Source organism: Bombina bombina, chromosome 3 (genome assembly GCF_027579735.1).
Source record: "Bombina bombina isolate aBomBom1 chromosome 3, aBomBom1.pri, whole genome shotgun sequence".
NCBI classification, from domain to species: Eukaryota; Metazoa; Chordata; class Amphibia; order Anura; family Bombinatoridae; genus Bombina; species Bombina bombina.
In genome coordinates this window covers 1,144,108,532-1,144,128,311 of record NC_069501.1, presented here as the reverse complement: position 1 = coordinate 1,144,128,311, position 19,780 = coordinate 1,144,108,532, and the positions used below count along the sequence as shown (strand labels likewise).

At 39.6% G+C, this 19,780-nt stretch overlaps 1 protein-coding gene across 2 annotated transcripts in view; it reads left to right on the top strand.

The window, feature by feature from the left end:
* PARP4 (poly(ADP-ribose) polymerase family member 4) overlaps window positions 1–19,780 on the top strand; it is a 516,705-nt gene that overhangs the window by 96,069 nt on the left and 400,856 nt on the right. For both annotated transcript variants that reach the window (XM_053708536.1, XM_053708535.1), the window contains exons 7-10: window positions 6,199–6,345; window positions 14,374–14,511; window positions 14,651–14,824; window positions 15,916–16,076. In XM_053708536.1, coding sequence (XP_053564511.1) covers window positions 6,199–6,345; window positions 14,374–14,511; window positions 14,651–14,824; window positions 15,916–16,076 — 620 coding nt within the window. The remainder of the gene's footprint in view (window positions 1–6,198; window positions 6,346–14,373; window positions 14,512–14,650; window positions 14,825–15,915; window positions 16,077–19,780) is intronic.

The window sequence follows — 19,780 nt, the reverse complement described above, 5'->3', positions numbered from 1 at the left end:
AGTGGGAAAAGCCCGGCATACCTTTTGTTCCTCCCCCTATATTTAAGAAATTATTTCCTATGGCCGACCCCAGAAAGGACTTATGGCAGACAGTCCCCAAGGTCGAGGGGGCAGTTTCTACTCTAAACAAACGCACTACTATTCCTATCGAAGATAGTTGTGCTTTCAAAGATCCTATGGATAAAAAATTGGAAGGTTTGCTTAAAAAGATTTTTGTACAGCAAGGCTACCTTCTACAACCAATTTCATGCATTGTTCCTGTCACTACGGCAGCGTGGTTCTGGTTCGAGGAACTAGAAAAGTCGCTCAGTAGAGAAACTCCATATGAGGAGGTTATGGACAGAGTTCACGCACTTAAATTGGCTAACTCTTTTATTTTAGATGCCGCTTTGCAATTAGCAAAATTAGCGGCGAAAAATTCAGGATTTGCTATCGTGGCGCGCAGAGCGCTTTGGCTAAAGTCTTGGTCAGCGGATGTGTCATCCAAGACAAAATTGCTTAACATTCCTTTCAAAGGTAAAACTTTATTTGGACCTGATTTGAAAGAGATTATTTCAGACATCACTGGGGGAAAGGGCCACGCCCTTCCACAGGATAGGTCTTTTAAGGCTAAAAATAAACCTAATTTTCGTCCCTTTCGCAGAAATGGACCAGCCTCTAATTCTGCATCCTCTAAGCAAGAGGGTAATGCCTCACAACCCAAACCAGCCTGGAAACCAATGCAAGGCTGGAACAAGGGTAAGCAGGCCAAGAAGCCTGCCACTGCTAACAAAACAGCATGAAGGAGTAGCCCCCGATCCGGGACCGGATCTGGTGGGGGGCAGACTTTCTCTCTTTGCTCAGGCTTGGGCAAGAGATGTTCAGGATCCTTGGGCGCTAGAAATAGTTTCTCAAGGTTATCTCCTGGAATTCAAGGAACTACCCCCAAGGGGAAGGTTCCACAAGTCTCACTTATCCTCAAACCAAATAAAGAGACAGGCATTCTTACATTGTGTAGAAGACCTGTTAAAGATGGGAGTGATACACCCAGTTCCAATAAAGGAACAAGGAATGGGATTTTATTCCAATCTGTTCGTAGTTCCCAAAAAAGAGGGAACGTTCAGACCAATTTTGGATTTGAAGATCCTAAACAAATTTCTCAGGGTACCATCGTTCAAAATGGAAACCATTCGAACGATTCTACCCACCATCCAGGAAAGTCAATTTATGACTACCGTGGATCTAAAGGATGCGTACCTACATATTCCTATCCACAAGGAACATCATCAGTTCCTAAGGTTCGCTTTTCTGGACAAACATTACCAGTTTGTGGCTCTTCCATTCGGATTAGCCACTGCTCCAAGGATTTTCACAAAGGTGCTAGGGTCCCTTCTAGCGGTTCTAAGACCAAGGGGCATTGCAGTAGTACCTTACTTGGACGACATTCTAATACAAGCGTCGTCCCTGTCAAAGGCAAAGGCTCATACGGACATCGTTCTAGCCTTTCTCACATCTCACGGATGGAAGGTGAACAAAGAAAAGAGTTCTCTGTCCCCGTCAACAAGAGTTCCCTTCTTGGGAACAATAATAGATTCCTTAGAAATGAGGATTTTTCTGACAGAGGTCAGAAAATCAAAACTTCTAAGCTCTTGTCAAGTGCTTCATTCTGTTCCTCGTCCTTCTATAGCGCAGTGCATGGAAGTAATAGGTGATGGTTGCAACAATGGACATAGTTCCCTTTGCACGAATTCATCTAAGACCATTACAACTGTGCATGCTCAAACAGTGGAATGGGGATTATACAGACTTGTCTCCAATGATTCAAGTAGATCAAAAGACCAGAGATTCACTCCGTTGGTGGCTGACCCTGGACCATCTGTCTCAGGGAATGAGCTTCCGCAGGCCAGAGTGGGTCATTGTCACGACCGACGCCAGTTTAGTGGGCTGGGGTGCGGTCTGGGAATCCCTGATAGCTCAGGGTCTATGGTCTCAGGAGGAGTCTCTTCTCCCGATAAACATTCTGGAACTGAAAGCGATATTCAATGCTCTCAGAGCTTGGCCTCAACTAGCAAAGGCCAAATTCATAAGGTTCCAATCAGACAACATGACGACTGTTGCTTATATCAATCATCAAGGGGGAACAAAGAGTTCCCTGGCGATGAAAGAAGTGACCAAAATAATTCAATGGGCGGAGGATCACTCCTGCCACTTGTCTGCGATCCACATCCCAGGAGTGGAAAATTGGGAAGCGGATTTTCTGAGTCGTCAGACATTTCATCCGGGGGAGTGGGAACTCCATCCGGAAATCTTTGCCAAAATAACTCAATTATGGGGCATTCCAGACATGGATCTGATGGCGTCTCGTCAGAACTTCAAGGTTCCTTGCTACAGGTCCAGATCCAGGGATCCCAAGGCGACTCTAGTAGATGCATTAGTAGCACCTTGGACTTTCAACCTAGCTTACGTATTCCCACCGTTTCCTCTCATTTTCAGGCTGATAGCCAGGATCAATCAGGAGAGGGCCTCTGTGATCTTGATAGCTCCTATGTGGCCACGCAGGACTTGGTATGAAGACCTGGTGAATATGTCATCGGCTCCACCATGGAAGCTACCTTTGAGACAGGACCTTCTTGTTCAAGGTCCATTCGAACACCCAAATCTGGTCTCCCTCCAACTGACGGCTTGGAGATTGAACTCTTGATTCTATCAAAGCGTGGGTTTTCAGATTCGGTGATAGATACTCTGGTTCAGGCCAGAAAACCTGTAACTAGAAAAATTTACCATAAAATATGGAAAAAATATATCTGTTGGTGTGAATCCAAAGGATTCCCATGGAATAAGATAAAAATTCCTAAGATTCTCTCCTTTCTTCAAGAAGGTTTGGAGAAAGGATTATCTGCAAGTTCTCTAAAGGGACAGATCTCTGCTTTATCGGTCTTACTACACAAAAGACTGGCAGCTGTGCCAGATGTTCAAGCTTTTGTTCAGGCTCTGGTTAGGATCAAGCCTGTTTACAGACCTTTGACTCCTCCCTGGAGTCTAAATCTAGTTCTTTCAGTTCTTCAAGGGGTTCCGTTTGAACCCTTACATTCCATAGATATTAAGTTACTATCTTGGAAAGTTTTGTTTTTGGTTGCAATTTCTTCTGCTAGAAGAGTTTCAGAGTTATCTGCTCTGCAGTGTTCTCCTCCTTATCTGGTGTTCCATGCAGATAAGGTGGTTTTGCGTACTAAGCCTGGTTTTCTTCCTAAAGTTGTTTCTAACAAAAATATTAACCAGGAGATAGTTGTACCTTCTTTGTGTCCGAATCCAGTTTCAAAGAAGGAACGTTTGTTACACAATTTGGACGTTGTCCGTGCTCTAAAGTTCTATTTAGAGGCTACTAAAGATTTCAGACAAACATCTTCCTTGTTTGTTGTTTATTCTGGTAAAAGGAGAGGTCTAAAAGCGACTTCTACCTCTCTTTCCTTTTGGCTTAAAAGCATTATCCGATTGGCTTATGAGACTGCCGGACGGCAGCCTCCTGAAAGAATCACAGCTCACTCCACTAGGGCTGTGGCTTCCACATGGGCCTTCAAGAACGAGGCTTCTGTTGACCAGATATGTAAGGCAGCGACTTGGTCTTCACTGCACACTTTTGCCAAATTTTACAAATTTGATACTTTTGCTTCTTCTGAGGCTATTTTTGGGAGAAAGGTTTTGCAAGCTGTGGTGCCTTCCGTTTAGGTGACCTGATTTGCTCCCTCCCTTCATCCGTGTCCTAAAGCTTTGGTATTGGTTCCCACAAGTAAGGATGACGCCGTGGACCGGACACACCAATGTTGGAGAAAACAGAATTTATGCTTACCTGATAAATTACTTTCTCCAACGGTGTGTCCGGTGTGTGGTTTTTTAATCAGGTCTGATGAATTATTTTCTCTAACTACAGTCACCACGGTACCATATGGTTTCTCCTATATATATTTCCTCCTGTCCGTCGGTCGAATGACTGGGGTGGGCGGAGCCTAGGAGGGATCATGTGACCAGCTTTGCTGGGACTCTTTGCCATTTCCCTTTCGGGGAAGAGAATATCCCACAAGTAAGGATGACGCCGTGGACCGGACACACCGTTGGAGAAAGTAATTTATCAGGTAAGCATAAATTCTGTTTTTTGGTGAACAACCTGGGTTGTTCTTGCTGATTGGTGCATACATTCACCCACCAATAAACAAGTGCTGTACAGGGTCTAAACCAAAAAATAGCTTAGATGTCTTCTTTTTCAAATAAGGATAGCAAGAGAACAAAGAAAAATTGATAATAGGAGTAAATTAGAAACTTGCTTAAAATTGCATGCTCTATCTGAATAACAAAAGAAAAAAATTGGGTTCAGTGTCCCTTTAAGAAATTAAATTATCTCACACATTGAAATTTTCATTGTGTATAATCACCCATTTAGCAAGCACAATTTTTGTCTGAACATTTGGATCTGTTATTGGAAACCATAATCAGACATGAAAACCAGATATTGAATATTCACTTTTGACAGCAGTTCAGACCTGTGAGGTGCAAAAGGCTTGTTTGCTTGCAGCATGACCCACAACAGGATAGGAAAAAGGTTAAATTTATTAAAAGTGTTCATCTATATTTTAAAATGTAACATTACCTGCAAATAATGTCATAAAGAGGCATGGGTCAGAGCTAGGCTGTGATATGGGTATATAGTTGGCATAAAAGATGTGGTGCAGGGTATATCTATATATACACATCTAAACAATCAGAAACATACATTTACACATATACATTCACTATATTTATGAGAGTAATGGTTTCAAGCATTTCTTATCTCTTCATTGTTTACTCAATAGGCTCCATAAAAACCTAGGAATAAGTGAAGCTGTCAGTGTAAAAAAATATTCCTGTGTTCAAACAGGACTCACTTTAACCGATGATTGATAGTGTTATATACACAATTTGTAACAGACACTAATGCCAAATGTATGCAAAGTTCACTTCACAATCACGTTGTGCTAACCAGGGGAGCGTCTGCCTCTCCCAAAATCATCTATATAGATGCACCTGTGAGCTAGTTGTCATAATGAGACCATAAGAAACACGCACAGCATAACCACCTTAGTACTTAACCATTTCTCAGTCCAACCTTCTTAGTTGTAACCATAGGTTAAAATAGGGTAAATGTCCCAGCCAGATACACCATTGACCTCCATTAAAGGGACATAATACTCATATGCTAAATCACTTGAAACTGATGCAGTATAACTGTAAAAAGCTGACAGGAAAATCTCACCTGAGCATCTCTATGTAAAAAAGGAAGATATTTTACCTCACAATCTCCTCAGCTCAGCAGAGTAAGTTCTGTGTAAAAAGTTATACTTCACCTGCTCCCAGCTGCAGGTAAAAAAAAAAAAAATGAAGAAATGAACAGCAGCCAATCAGCATCAACAGTGCTGAGGTCATGAACTCTTTTACTGTGATCTCATGAGATTTGACTTAACTCTCATGAGATTTCATAGTAAGCTGAATAGGGAAATAATATGAGAGTGCACGATGCTCATCCTTTCAGCTGTCCCAGGACAGACATACTAATATGCTGCTTAGAAATCCTTTACAATGGGATGTGGCTACTGAGGAACTTTTGAGGTAAAATATCTTTCTTTTTTACATAGAGATGTTCAGGTGATATTTTCTAGTCAGCTTTTTACAGCTATGCTGCATCACTTTCAAGTGTTTAAACATTTGGGTATTATGGCCCTTTAACACAACATGCATTTCTCCCATGGAGCTTCAGTTTCTTGCAGTGTGTAGTGTAACAGCTACAGACACCCTATAGCCAGACACCCTGAAGCCAGCTCCCATCGTAGTAACTGGACATAGAGTTTAAAAGCCTGATTACCGTTTAACAGCACATTAGATCTTATGTATATTTCATATTATATAATCACAGTGTAGTTTTAAGGGTTTATTTTAATAAAAATAAAAAAGTATACAAAATACTGAAACCAACTGACCATAGATATTTTAGTGTGCACTTTTTTTCAGTTGGCCAAATAAACAGAAAACTTAATATCATTTTGGTTCTCTTGTCTCATTTTTTTCATTTGATTTTAAAAACTTTTGTGCCTCCTCTTCATTGTCTATTTTGGTTAATTGATCAGAGGACTATAAATGCGTTTTCATGCATAGTCTTCAACATAAGATGTCATCATCTTTTTATCTCCATAGGTTGTGAGTGCATATGAACTAAGCACTGCTGAAAAGGCCTGTGAGAAGTATGAAAAGTGCATCAATGACCTAAAAAATAAAGGTTTTATACCAGCAGACAACCTTACTCCACAAGCTGTAGTCTCTGCTTCTCGGACATTGCAAAAGGTAAACAATATGTGTATAGAAAAATGTTGTACGAGTGAAACTTTATGAGCTGACATGGACAGTGTTGTATATAGATGTTCATTGCTACTAGAAGCGAGACTCTGGCGAGCTGATACTTTGAGCTCCCTCTCTCTTGAAGCAGCAAACAGCATTATTTAATCTCTTAAAGGGACAGTCTATTCCAGATGTTTTATTGTTTAAAAAGATAGATAATTCCTTTTATTAACCAATACTGCTTGCATAGCCAACATGGTTATATTAATATCGTTTTTACTTTTGTGATTACCTTGTATCTAATACTCTACAGACTGCCCCCTTATTTCAGTTCTTTTGACAGGCTTGCATTTTAGCCAATCAGTGCCCTCTAATAAGTAACTCCATGGGGGTGAGCACATCTATATGCAGGGGCGGACTGATCAGCCGGAAAATAGGACCTGGACCTAGGGCCCAACATGTAGGGGGGCACAAATGGCATCTTCATGGCTCCTGGTATGCTGCTTAAGCTGGGGCTGACAACTACCCTATCAGTAACTAAGCAGTTAACTTTGGGTTTGGAGATTGAGGGCTCTGTCTCTTTGTCTTGACATTAGGGGTCCTGGCCCTGGAGGTTGGTGTGCCTGGTGGGCGCAGGGCAGGGAGGCTACCATGTTCATTTGCATAAATTTGAATATATTTGGGTCAGGGTGAGACAGTGGGAGCCCTTCCCTAATTTTTGCCCGGGGCCCTAATTGGTCTCAGCCTACCTCTTTCTATATGACACACATGAACTAACACCCTCTAGCTGTGAAAAACTGTAAAATGCCTTCAGATAAGAGGTGGCCTTCAAGGGCTTAGAAATTAGCATATGAGCCTACCTAAGTTTAGCTTTCAACTAAAAATACCTAGACAACAAAGCAAATTTGACGATAAAAGTAAATTGGAATTTTTTTTAAAATTGCATGCCCTATCTGAATCATGAAAGTTTAATTTTGACTAGACTGTACCTTTAATATATTTTGAATAACTTTTTACATTGATACCTAAAAGTTGCTTATAGTCCAGTGTTGAAAAAATTCTATATCCCTCTGAAGATATGTAAACAGAGCGTTGTCACCATTTTCTAGTTTAGCTATGACAACAACTACTAGTTTTACTACTTCTTTATGCTGCTAATACAACAATTAAGACATTGTTAAGATATATGTTTTAAGTGACCAGTTTTTGCTTTAGGTGGTGATTGAAATGTACACATTCTTTATTGCTTGAGTTAAGAGGCTAAATTTTATATTTTTTATATTTCGGGAATACCAAGAAAATACTGAAACTACTAAATATGGGCTACATATTAAGCAACCTTCAAGTGATAATTATTTCAGAACTGTAGCTATTAATTGTAAATCAAAGCCATTAAACTCAAGTTTTTCAATGAGTGTGGCATATCTCAAATATTAATGACAGCTATAATTTCTTTTTTAATCTTAATTACTAATGGGATATTCACCTCCTGGTCAGCAGGAGGAGGCAACCAGCACCACAGCAGAGCTGTTAAATAGCTCCTCCCTTCCCTCCCACTCCAGTCATTCTCTTTGCCTACGTTAGTGATAGGAAGAGGTAAAGTGAGGTGTTAGAAAAGTTTCTTTAATCAAGAGTTTATTATTTTTAAAGTAGTGCCAGAGAGTGCTGCTTTGTTCTAGGGTGTAGCCGTAGTCCATATCAGTCTCTACAGTAGAGCTTTTGGTGGCTTTAGAGCAATGGGAACTTGTGGGACATAATTCTCACTGTGCCTCCCATACATTTATGCTGCCCTAACCCTTATAGCCTAAGTAAGATTATTCAGGCTTTATCTTTCTCCACAGGGCTATGGGAGGGAGAGGACCTCCTAAACCTGCTGAGCTGCCCTGCTGTCAGACAGAATACAAAGGTAAGTGCTGACTTTTTATTCTGGGTCTGTGATGATCTCAGTAGAAGTGGAGCACTTGTTGATCTGGGACTTATCTCCTAAATACTAAAGGAGGGGTTTTTCAGCGACAGCACATTATAAGCAGGCACTGGGGCTGAGGAGAAAATTAAGTGATTCTTATATTTGGGGGACTTGTGTTCACTAGGGCTGAGGGAAGATAAACTCTCAGTGGGAAGTGATATGTTGTTTTCATTTAGAGGCTAAGCTGCTGTCCAGCAAACGGTAGCCCTATCTGCCCCCAGACTTCACTTATAGTCAGTTTGCTCCTGGTGGCTTATTTGTTTTTAACTTTCATAATGGCGACCGGGAGTTTAGTATTGTAACGCCCACGATGGGTGGAGCTACGGGTGGCGCCAATTTCGGCTGCGCACTTCTTCTCCACTTCCGAGTTTAGGCAATGGAAGGAGGAGTTTTCTGTTTACAATGTACTTAGCGTTTTTCCCGCTTCAGAGGCCGGACAACGTATACAATAACGTTCCGGGCCTCTTATACCTAGGAGTCTATTGACATCGTTTTTGTAAGGGTTTCGTTTTTACAAAATAAAGTTTTTTTTTTATAAAGAAGCAGTAACGTTCAGATAGGTACCTCAGCAGGATTTGCTGAGGTGTTGACAGGTTGGGTAGTAACTGTGTGATAAGGTTCTTTCCTGCAGCACCTAAAAATAAAAAATGGTGTTTTAATATTTAAAGGAACAGTAACGTTTTTCAAATAGATACCTCAGCAGGGTATGCTGAGGTGTTGACAGGTTGGGCAGTAACTGCGTGCTAAGTTACCTTCCTGCTGCACATGAAAATAAAATATTGTGTTTTAAAATTTAAAGAAACAGTAACATTTTTATGTGATAATTTTTTTCTTCTGAAAATTTAAGCTGCTTACTTCTGTTTATCTCATCCTGTAGACAGGATGGACCAAGAGGTTCCCTTGTCTTGAGCTTGATTCAAGATTGTAGACCATATAATAGTACCTTCAATCCTTTATGTTTTCTCATCTGTTGTGAGAAAATTATTTTATAAAGATAGACTTCTCCTTCTAAGGCTCATGCTGTTTAGGAGCCTATTGTCAAGGGTCAAGCTATGCCAACAATTTCTCCAGTAGAGTACCACAACATTTATAGCCCACATGCAGTGCCCTGCGGTTCCTTTCACTCTCCATTTGGAGGTACTTTGCATTTCAAACATTGTCTGTCTGTTTTTCCCACTCTGTAGGGAAAAGTGCAAGAGGATATTTTTTCAATCAGTTACGTGTGATTGTTTAGTAGTAGCTATTTTTTCCATGTAACCTGACAGAGGAAGTTACTTTGGTAGTTTCTGAGGGAATTCTTGGACTCGGATGGGGTAGTTTCCCTATCTGATTCTTAGGTTTTTTTTCTTTTAGTTGTAGCTTAATTACTTCTATTGATTACTTAAAGAGGTTTTTGACTACCATGGGCGACTCCGTCTCTACCGGCGTAGTCTATCCTAGAGAGTCCTGTTACTTATACTAATATTGTGACGCGCCCTTCATGGTGGATGTATTTCCTATACCAGATAGGGCTATAAGGATATTTGCCCAGGCATCCAAGAATCTGGTTATTACCTTTTTCTCCTTTCCTAGATTAAATAGGATGTATTATATAGCAGACTCTATAACAGAGTCATTGCAGTAGGGAGATCCTGTTCCCATAGTGGATAGTAGTCATTTTGGAACTGATGCAGGAATAGAACCCTATGACGGAGTTTGAGGGTTTAAATGGATAACCTGCGGTTGGTAGGGCTACTGTCTCCAGTGCGGCGGAGTACTGGTTTGATGTGTTGTCTGTTTCTTTTGGATAAAGGCCTTTAAGTGAGTAATCTCCTTTACTATAGAGGAGTGATGGGCACTAGGATTCAGGCTTTACCATACTGACCCGCAGAGAATTATGGTTAAGATCTTGGTCTGCAGTTGTTCTGTTAATATACAGAATAAGAAATAAGCGAGAGGACGTCAGAGATAATTTCAGTTCTTCCGAGTTTTCTGGGGAAATACTTTCCCTCCTTCTCCCAAGCAGGAGGAGTCTAAGCCTGCTGGTACCCCCTGCCAGGCTTAGAATAGGGGTAAACAGCCCACGATTCCTGCTGTTAAATCAAGGACAGGAGCAGGTTTTTCCTTCTTCGATCAAGCTTGGGGTTTGTGATTTCAGATCACTTGGGAATTTTGTGTCCCTGAAATACAAATTAGAGTTCAATACTTTTTCCCAGGTGCAGGTTTCTGTTTTCAAGATTGTAGACAGACCAGACAGGAGGAGAGGCGTTCTTACACTACATAGGAGACCTCTACGAGCTGGGAGTGATAATTCCTCTTCCAATCAGAACCAGGGTCTGGATTCGGTCCAGGAGGGTCAGTTTATTGACAATGGTGGAATTTGCTGGAATCATTTCAGTTTTCTTAAAATCCACCCCCAGGTGATGGTACTTTGTGTTGTACCATGTATGGCTGTCCTTGGAAGTAAGGAAGCTTGTGTTCAACTACAAACTTTTTCTTTAAAGGATTCTGGGATTGCTGTTGGCGATGCTTCGGCCACGGGGCATTGCAGTGGCATCTTAATTGGACGACATCACTAGTCCAGGTGCCATTCTTCCAACAAGCAAGTTTCCACACGGACATGGTATTATCCTTCCTGAGATCTCAGGGATAAAAGGTACATTTAGGAAAGAGTTCCTTGGTCCCAAGTGCAAGGATTTCTTTCTTGGGAATAATATAGATCCCATCAATGAAGATATTTCTGACAGTAGTCGGGAAATCAAAGATTTTCTAAACTCGTCTAGTCCTTCAGTCCACTCCTCGGCCGTCAGTGGTCCAGTGCATGAAGGTAAATGGGCTGATGGCGGCGGTAATAGACATCATCCAGTTTGCTTGGTTCCACCTCAGACCTCTGTAGTCAAACATGCTCAGTCAGTGGGACGGAGATTATTCTGACTTGTCTTCTCGAATAACTCTGGAGTAGGAGACAAGGGATTTTCTTCAATGGTGGTGGTCTCTGGCTCATCTATCCCAGGGAACCTGCTTTTGCAGACCGTCTTGGGTGATTGTGACAACAGTCGCCAGTCTTCTCGGCTCAGGGTGTTTGGACTCAGAGTCAGAGTCGGTTCTTCCTAAAACATCCTGGAACTGCAAACGATCTTCAATGCTCTTCTGGCCTGGCTCCAGTTAGCCTCGGTCCAGTTTGTTAGGTTCCAGTCTGACAACATACCATCAGTGGCTTACGTCACTCATCAAGGAGAAATGAGGAGTTCCTTAGCGATGACAGAGGTTTCCAATATAGTTCAGTGGGCGGAGGCCGATTCTTGCTACCTGTCGGCAATCCACACCCTAGGGGGCCTGATTCTCAAGTGGAGTCAGCCGGAATTAGATTTCCTGGCAGAGTGCCAAGTTCCCGAGATACGGGGCAGGGTTCAGGGATCCCTGGGCGGAACTGACAGATGCTCTGGCAGTTCCTTGGTTTTTCTGTATAGCATTCCTGTTCCCTCCGTTTGCGCTTCTTCCTCAGGTCATTACTTGAATCAAGCAAGAGAGGGCATCACTGATCCAGCCAGAATTTGGTGTGCAGATCTGGTGGACATGTCTTCTCTGCCACCTTGGAGACTTCCGTTGAGGAAGAAGGACCTGCTACTTCAAGGGTCCTTACTTCTCCTAAATTTAGTTTTTCTCAAGCTGTCTGTTTGGAGATTGAACGCTTAATTCTATCCAAGCGAGGTTTTTCTGACTCGGTCATAGAGACCATGATTCAGGCTCGTAAGCCTGTAACTAGAAAGATTTACCATAGAATATGGCATAGATATCTTTATTGGTATGACTCCAAGGGCTAATCATGGAGTAGAGTTAGGATTCATATATTTTTGTCTTTTCTCCAAAATTGGAGAAAGGTTTATCGATAAGTTCCCTAAAGGGTCAAATCTCGGCTTTGTCTATTTTATTTCAAAAGCGTCTGGCGGATGTTCCAGATGTACAATCATTTGTCAGGCCTTGGTCAATATCAGGCCTGTGTACAGATCGGTTGCTCCTCCATGGAGTTTGAATTTAGTTCTTAAGGTTGTTCAAGGGGCTCCATTTGAACCTATGCATTCTATAGATATTGAGTTGTTATCTTGGAAAGATTTATTTCTTGTTGCTATTTCCTCTGCTTGTAGAGTGTCAGAGTTCTCAGCATTACAGTATGAGTCTCTTTACCTTATTTTCCATTTAGATAAGGTAGTTTTATGTACTACATTAGGATTTTTTCCTACGGTTACTTCTGATCAGAACATTAATCAGGAGATTGTTGTTCTTTCCTTGTGTCCTAATCCTTCTTCTCAGAAGGAACGACTCTGTCCAATCTGGACGTGGTCCGTGCTTTAAAGTCTTCTCCTGCAGACGACTGAGAATTTTCGTTACTTTTTTTTCTTTGTGGTTTTCTCAGGAAAAAACGTAAGGGACAGAAGGCTACGGCTACTTCTATTCATTTTGACTGAAGAGTATATGCAGTGAGGTAGCTCCGTTGGTGCTATACCCTGACTACAAAAGTCTGTCCAATAGTCCCGGCTGGGCCGACTCAGCCCTTCATCCTTCCAAGGTCGATAAGATGAGTACCATTACATACGTTTTGCATATGACAATGCTGGACCGCAGTCTCCAGAAAGAGTTACGGCTCATTCCACGAGGGCTGTTGCTTCCTCATGGCATTAACGAATGAAGCTTCTGTGGAACAGTTTTGCAAGGCTGCAACTTGGTCCTCTCTTCACACTTTTTTCGAAGTTCTTTAAATTTGATACTTTTATTTCGGCTGAAGCCGCTTTTGGGAGAAAGGTTCTTCAAGCAGTGGTGCCTTCCGCTTAGGTTACCTGTCTTGTCCCTCCCGTATCATCTATGTACTCTAGCTTGGGTATTGGATCCCATTAGTAATTAAGATGATCCGTGGACTCATCGTGTCTTAAAAAAGAAAAGAAAGTTTATGCTTACCTGATAAATTTATTTCTTTTTTGACACGATGAGTCCACGGCCTGCCCTATTCTTGTGAGACAGGCTGTGGGTTATTGTAAACTTCAGACACCTCTGCACCTTGGCTTTTCCTTTCTCTTCCTAACTTCGGTCGAATGACTGGAGTGGGAGGAAAGGGAGGAGCTATTTAACAGCTCTGCTGTGGTGCTCTTTGCCTCCTCCTGCTGACCAGGAAGTGAATATCCCATTAGTAATTAAGATGATCCGTGGACTCATCATGTCAAAAAAGAAATACATTTATCAGGTAAGCATAAATTTTCTTTTTCTAGGCACTGCTATGACATAAAAGTGACAGTATTCTATGTCTGCTTTAAGTAAACACTCTATGCAGTTTAAACCTAACAAATGCTCATCCTACCCCTCTGAGCATAAAAAAACACCAACACCATTGTGCCAAACACAATGCTGCAAATAACACGAACTCCCCATCACACTAAACCTGTAATCCTACAGGCCCGATTAGCCCATCACAATTAATCCTAACCACAACCTCTTTTTGCCAAAGTTACTTGTCGTGGCTGACCCTATCCCTCCCAGCTACAATAATACCTATCTTTGGTGTCCTCCTACAACATCTCTGTAATTGGTGCTCCAATCAATCCCTTTTCCAGTTAACTGTGATTTCCACCCACCTCGATACCTTTAAATGGCTAACCAGATCCCACCCCCTCTCCACCCCACTGCAGCCTTCCCTTAAATCTAACCTCTGAGTCATCTGCCTCAATTGAAAACAACATCTCTTTATGACCCTTGTGGGTAATCCTCCCACATTTATTTTAACGCACAAATAACTCTCATCACAAACACTCCAGTACCTAACCCACCTATATGACATTTAAAAAAGGTTGTTTACTGCACAGCCAAATTAAATAGTAACAGGGTTGGCTATTGAGATATACAGTGACATCAAGAATTCCTATTATTGGAGAAGAATTTAAGTAAACATTGAGGTGTGTAAAAAGTTTATAAAGAAAAGAAAATCCTGGAAACTGATGTTTTGATGGAAATTTATTATCATTTATTAATCTAATCATAAATATGTCTATCATTCTTTGTGACACTCCTCCATGAGTTTTTCTTGTCTGTTATCTATCTAGGTCCTCCTTGAGGAAGCAATTCATGCTACTAAACTGTCTCCAGAAGTCAGACAATTTGTCGAATCTATGTGGGTAGATGCTCTTGGTCATCTTGACAATGTGCTTCGGTGTCCAGTAAACAACATCAGCCTGAACGATGTAAGCCAAGTCCCATTAGACTCTTGAAGGAAAAAGTATAAATTAAATAAATAAGAATACAAATTACCATTATATGACATTTTACTTTTTGGAGCATTTTTGTTAATATAACCTGTTCTCTCCCCTTTTTAATGTACAGGTGAGTAAGGCTGAAGGTATTTTGCTTCGAGTAGGAAATGCGCTGCACAAAGCAGAAAACCCTGATGATATAAGAAAAATGATGACTGAGTTTTATCGTCTTATTCCTCATAAGGAACATGTACTGAACAACATTGATAAGAAGATGCTGTCAAAAAAACAAGATCTATGCCAAGTAAACATTATTTTTTTTAATCATTTGAATTTTAATCAAGTGACCAGTTTGCATGTTAATTAATTGTTTGTTATTGTTGTAAATAATTTTATATAGGTTAAAAAAAGAACAAAAACAGTGTTAATATAATCAGTATTTTGTCATTGTTAATGCACAAATAGTCAAATATAAAAAGATGTACAAAAACTGCTATACAAAGCACTCAACTCAAGAAAAAGGTCAATAAATAGTAAAAAAAAAGGATTAAATAAACCAGTTTATAGGGACAGTACATTTAGTTTCATGTCCTCAAAATAAAACACAGCTTTATGTAGTCCAACTAATGATAATGTGTTTGCACTTTTAAAAGCATAGCTTATTTCCAAATAATATTCACAACTTTGTTTGCCACAGTAATAGCTCTGTACATGCCCCTTCTCTTTTAATAGTTCTCCTATAGCAATGCGCAAAATATGCATATTAATTACACAGTGTGCAGTCTCGCCCACATGCGCAATGATAATTGTTCACTAGCGCATAACTGACAAACCTACAAGCTCATTTATCTATGGGTATTAAAAAAGCAACGCTTACCTACTCCTCATATTTCAAAGCTGCAGCTTCTCAGTTGTGTTCTTGGCTAGGATGGTGCTCCCACTGCTGCTACTAGTCCTGCAACCACTGTGCGACTTACTTCAGAGTGCCATATTGAGCATGATAGATTACTGGTAACATAACCCATAAGGAAGAGTGCCGTGCGCATTCACAAGCAAAGCACCTAGGTAGCCCCGTGTAGGACTAATATAATGAATAAAAGGAACATTCTGATCCTATTGTTGTGCTTCAGATCAATACAAGACTATAGCTTATCTTATTTATTATTCTAATTTTTACTGCTTGTACTGTCATGTAGTAAAACATGAGTTTTCCCCCTCCCAAATACTAGTCTGATAAGGGCTGCAGAGTGTCTGATCCCTTAAAGTACAAAGACATTGCAGAGTACTCATAACTGCTGTCTAAGTGAACAAATAAGATAAAAATGTTGGATTTCTTCAAGATTTTAAGTTGAGGGAATTGTGTCATAATTAGCAATGTTGTTTATGTCCATTTAGCTCATCAGAGACATGGTAAACATTAGTGAAACAAACCTACACCAACACAATCCCAGCTGTTTGGCCAAATACCAAGCGCTGAGATGCAGAATAGAGCATGTTGACCAGAGTTCTGATGAGTTTCTTCAGGTGAAAAAGCAGATTCTAGAGAGTAATCACAGGTAAGTACTTTTTTTCCCAGTTATAAAATTGTTTTGATCCTATATCCGTCACCATATACATAAGTTTAACTTTGAAATTGAACATATATTCCACTTAAAATTAAAATGCATAAGTGTGTTTTTACAATACATGTGTATTTGCAAAAATGTTTCTTGTAAAAGCTTTAACTGCCTTATTAGTAGATTTTAAAGTGTACAGGGAATACGGAGTATATGTCCATAAAACCCATGCACCGGCATTCAGGCACAGTGCCTGTTCAAAGAACTGGAAGTGATATGATTTTACCTTTTTTTTTTTTTTTTTTTTAACTTTTAATTTATGCAGTGTTTATTTCTTTCTCAAGATGACTGTGGTCTCTACAAGAAGGCATATCTAGTTTGATGTCATAAATATTCTAGAGTAGCATGAGCTGGTTTACTATTCAGTGAAAGCTAGGGAGACAAAAAGTCAGTTCTTCCCCATGCTCAGAAGAGGCAGAATGCAAGTTAAGCTCTCAGCATGTCTGCTCAGTAATTTATCTTTAGTATCTGTTTCTTTTCATGTTTACTTTGATGTTTTTTTTTACTAAAGGAACATTGTTTTATATCCTTTTAATAGATTAGGTTCAGGGGTCTGTAAAGCGCCACATAATACATTTGTAGGGTAATAGGCAAAGCAAAGGATGAGAAAACACATTTCCACAATTTTTTTTATTGATGAAATTAAAAATATGTGACGAACAAATCGAGTCTTTCAAAAACCTGCTTTGGTTGCAGCCTCATTTTCATTTTTTCATTTTTTGTGAAGAAATTCTGCTGTGATAAGATTCTGTTTAAATCTAATATTTGTATTGCTGTTTTCTTTGAATTCCGAATATTTTTTTGACAGCAGCTTAAAGCAACTAGAGCGCCACATATGGTCTAAGCAGCGACTACTCAGCTCTACTGGTGTAGAATGAAATAAGACATAGATAATACGTAAAAAAAAAGAGCATTGCTGAGTTCCAATTAAACCTGATTTGTCAACACAAATTCGAATTTCATATAATTTTTATACGTTACAAAATAATATTCTTTTGATTATTTTTTTTCATGCATTTAAAAATATAAAAATATTCTTAGCTTTGGGGCTGTACAAAATACTCCGTTTTTATTATTTGAGTATTTATTTAAAAACTGTGAAGAAAATAATTTATTAAACTAGGAATTAAAATTGCCAAAAAAGATATGAAATCCTGTACCTATTAATTATTGTGTTTTTAGAGAAATAGTAGATTTCCTTTCACTTTATATATCACTAATTTTCTTGTAAATGATGACATCTGTCAATCTGCACTTCATTGCATTTAGGTTGGGGTTTGTAGATGTATTGTAAATGTACATTAAACATCTCCTGCCTTTGTGTAAAATTGTGCTTGTCCCATTTTCCCTAGGGAAGCCAAGAAGCAAATTCTGTAACCTGCCCATGGTACAAATCAAACAGATGGTTAGACAATTAGCGGTATTTTGAAAGCCTAGGTTAGTGTTTGCCAATGCCAGGCCCTAGAGCCCACTAAGAGGCCTAATCTTTAGCAGAACCTTGGGTGAAAGCAGGTTAATAACCATGGTTACTGACCTAATTACAGATTTTGGAAGTGGAGGGCCCTCTAGGGGGAATTGGACAAGAACAATTTGTACACAAAACTAACAGGTGTTTAATGTCCCTTAAACCAACACAGGGGTCAGTCAATTGGAAAAAAAAACTGTGCAAATTGTTGCCTATTTGTTTTTGTAGAGTTTTCACATTTTAGGTTATAAAAATTGTTTAAAAAGATAACGCCTTTACTGCACATTCCCCAGCTTTGCACAACCAACATTGTTATATAAATATACTTTATGACATTTAAACCTCTAAATGTCTGCCTGTTTCTAAGCCACCACAGACAGCCTTTTATCACATGCTTTTTATTAGCTTTTCACAACAGGATACTGCTAATTCATGTGCGCCATAGATAACATTGTTCTCTCTCTCATGAAACTGTTCATGACACTGCACTTATTGGCTAAAATGCAAGTGAATAGATAATAAATAAAGTCATGTGATCAGGGGGGCAGCCTGCAGAGGCTTAGATACAAGGTAATCACAGAGGTAAATTTTTTATTAATATAACCGTGTTGGTTATGCACAACTGGGGAATGGGTAATAAAGGGATTATCTATCTTTTGAAACAATATAATTTTTGGATTTGGCTGTCCCTTTAAGGCTGCCCAATGCACAACCCCCTTTGACCCACCAGTGTTTTTGTGTGTCCCTCAGCGTAACTGAGCAGAAAACAGACATCTGTATTTTTTATATAAAAAGCAGTTTCACGCTTATCTTTAGGTAATTAAGCATGTGTATTTGTACCAAATTTTGTAAATTTGTGTATCATACTGTTAAATTTAATTATTTCATAGCAACTAACATCCTAAGTAATGTGCAACTAAAATATTATTATAATCTCATTTTTATTCTGCATAATGTGAGTATAATATAGCATAACTCCCAGGCCAATCCCACCATTAGTGATGTCAGTTAAAGTCTGGTTATAGTCTTTTAGTCCTTCGGCTTTACTTTGCATTAACTTTACAGATAATTAGCATTTAGAGACAGCAGGAATGTAATCCACACAAAAACACCCTTTAAACAGGCATTATGACCAGTTTTTGGAATGGTTTCCCCCCCTATAGTTTTGACCTCTGGAATACCTATTTGAGCATCTTTTCCGCTGCTTATCTTGGCAGATTACAGGGCTTTTTAATGTTAACGTTTTTACAAATACGTGGTTCACATATTAAAAATACTAAATTCCTGGTTTAATAAGAAGTAGCTCAAATTGCATGTTTATTTATGGAAATGAATAAATTATAACATTTATTATGTTATTTTTAGCCGATAATAATTGAAAACAATTATTAAGTACTCTTCATTAATGTAGCTATCAAGTATTACTTTCACATTGCTTTTGCAAAAATGTCCTTTGAGAAGTCTGAGAAACACCACCATGATGAATAGATTAATTATTATAAACGGCTTTGTTTGGATTTCAGAATAGTTTGGATTTTGGAATATTTGCATCATTTAGGCTAAATGTACATTTTACAATACAGCTTATACATGCAAACTAGAGGTAGTTTCTCCAACATTGGTGTGTCCGGTCCACGGTGTCATCCATTACTTGTGGGATATTCTCCTCCCCCACAGGGAAAGGCAAGGAGAGCACACAGCAAGAGCTGTCCATATAGTCCCTCCCAGGCTCCGCCCCCCCAGTCATTCTCCTTGCCGCTCTGAACAAGTAGCATCTCCTCGGGGATGGTGAGGAGTTTGTGGTGTTTAGTTGTAGTTTTTTATTCTTCTATCAAGAGTTTGTTATTTTAAAATAGTGCTGGTATGTACTATTTACTCTGAAACAGAAAGAGATGAAGATTTCTGTTTGTGAGAGGATTATGATTTTAGCAGCAGTTACTAAAATCGTTTGCTGTTTCCACATAGGACTGTTGAGATGAGATAACTTCAGTTGGGGGAAACAGTTAGCAGGCTCTTCTGCTCAAGGTATGACTAGCCATATTTCTAACAAGACTGTGTAATGCTGGAAGGCTGTCATTTTCCCCTCATGGGGATTGGTAAGCCATTTTCTTAGTCTCAAACAGAATAAAGGGCTTATTATGGGCTATAAACTGGTAGACACTTTTAGGGGCTAAATCGA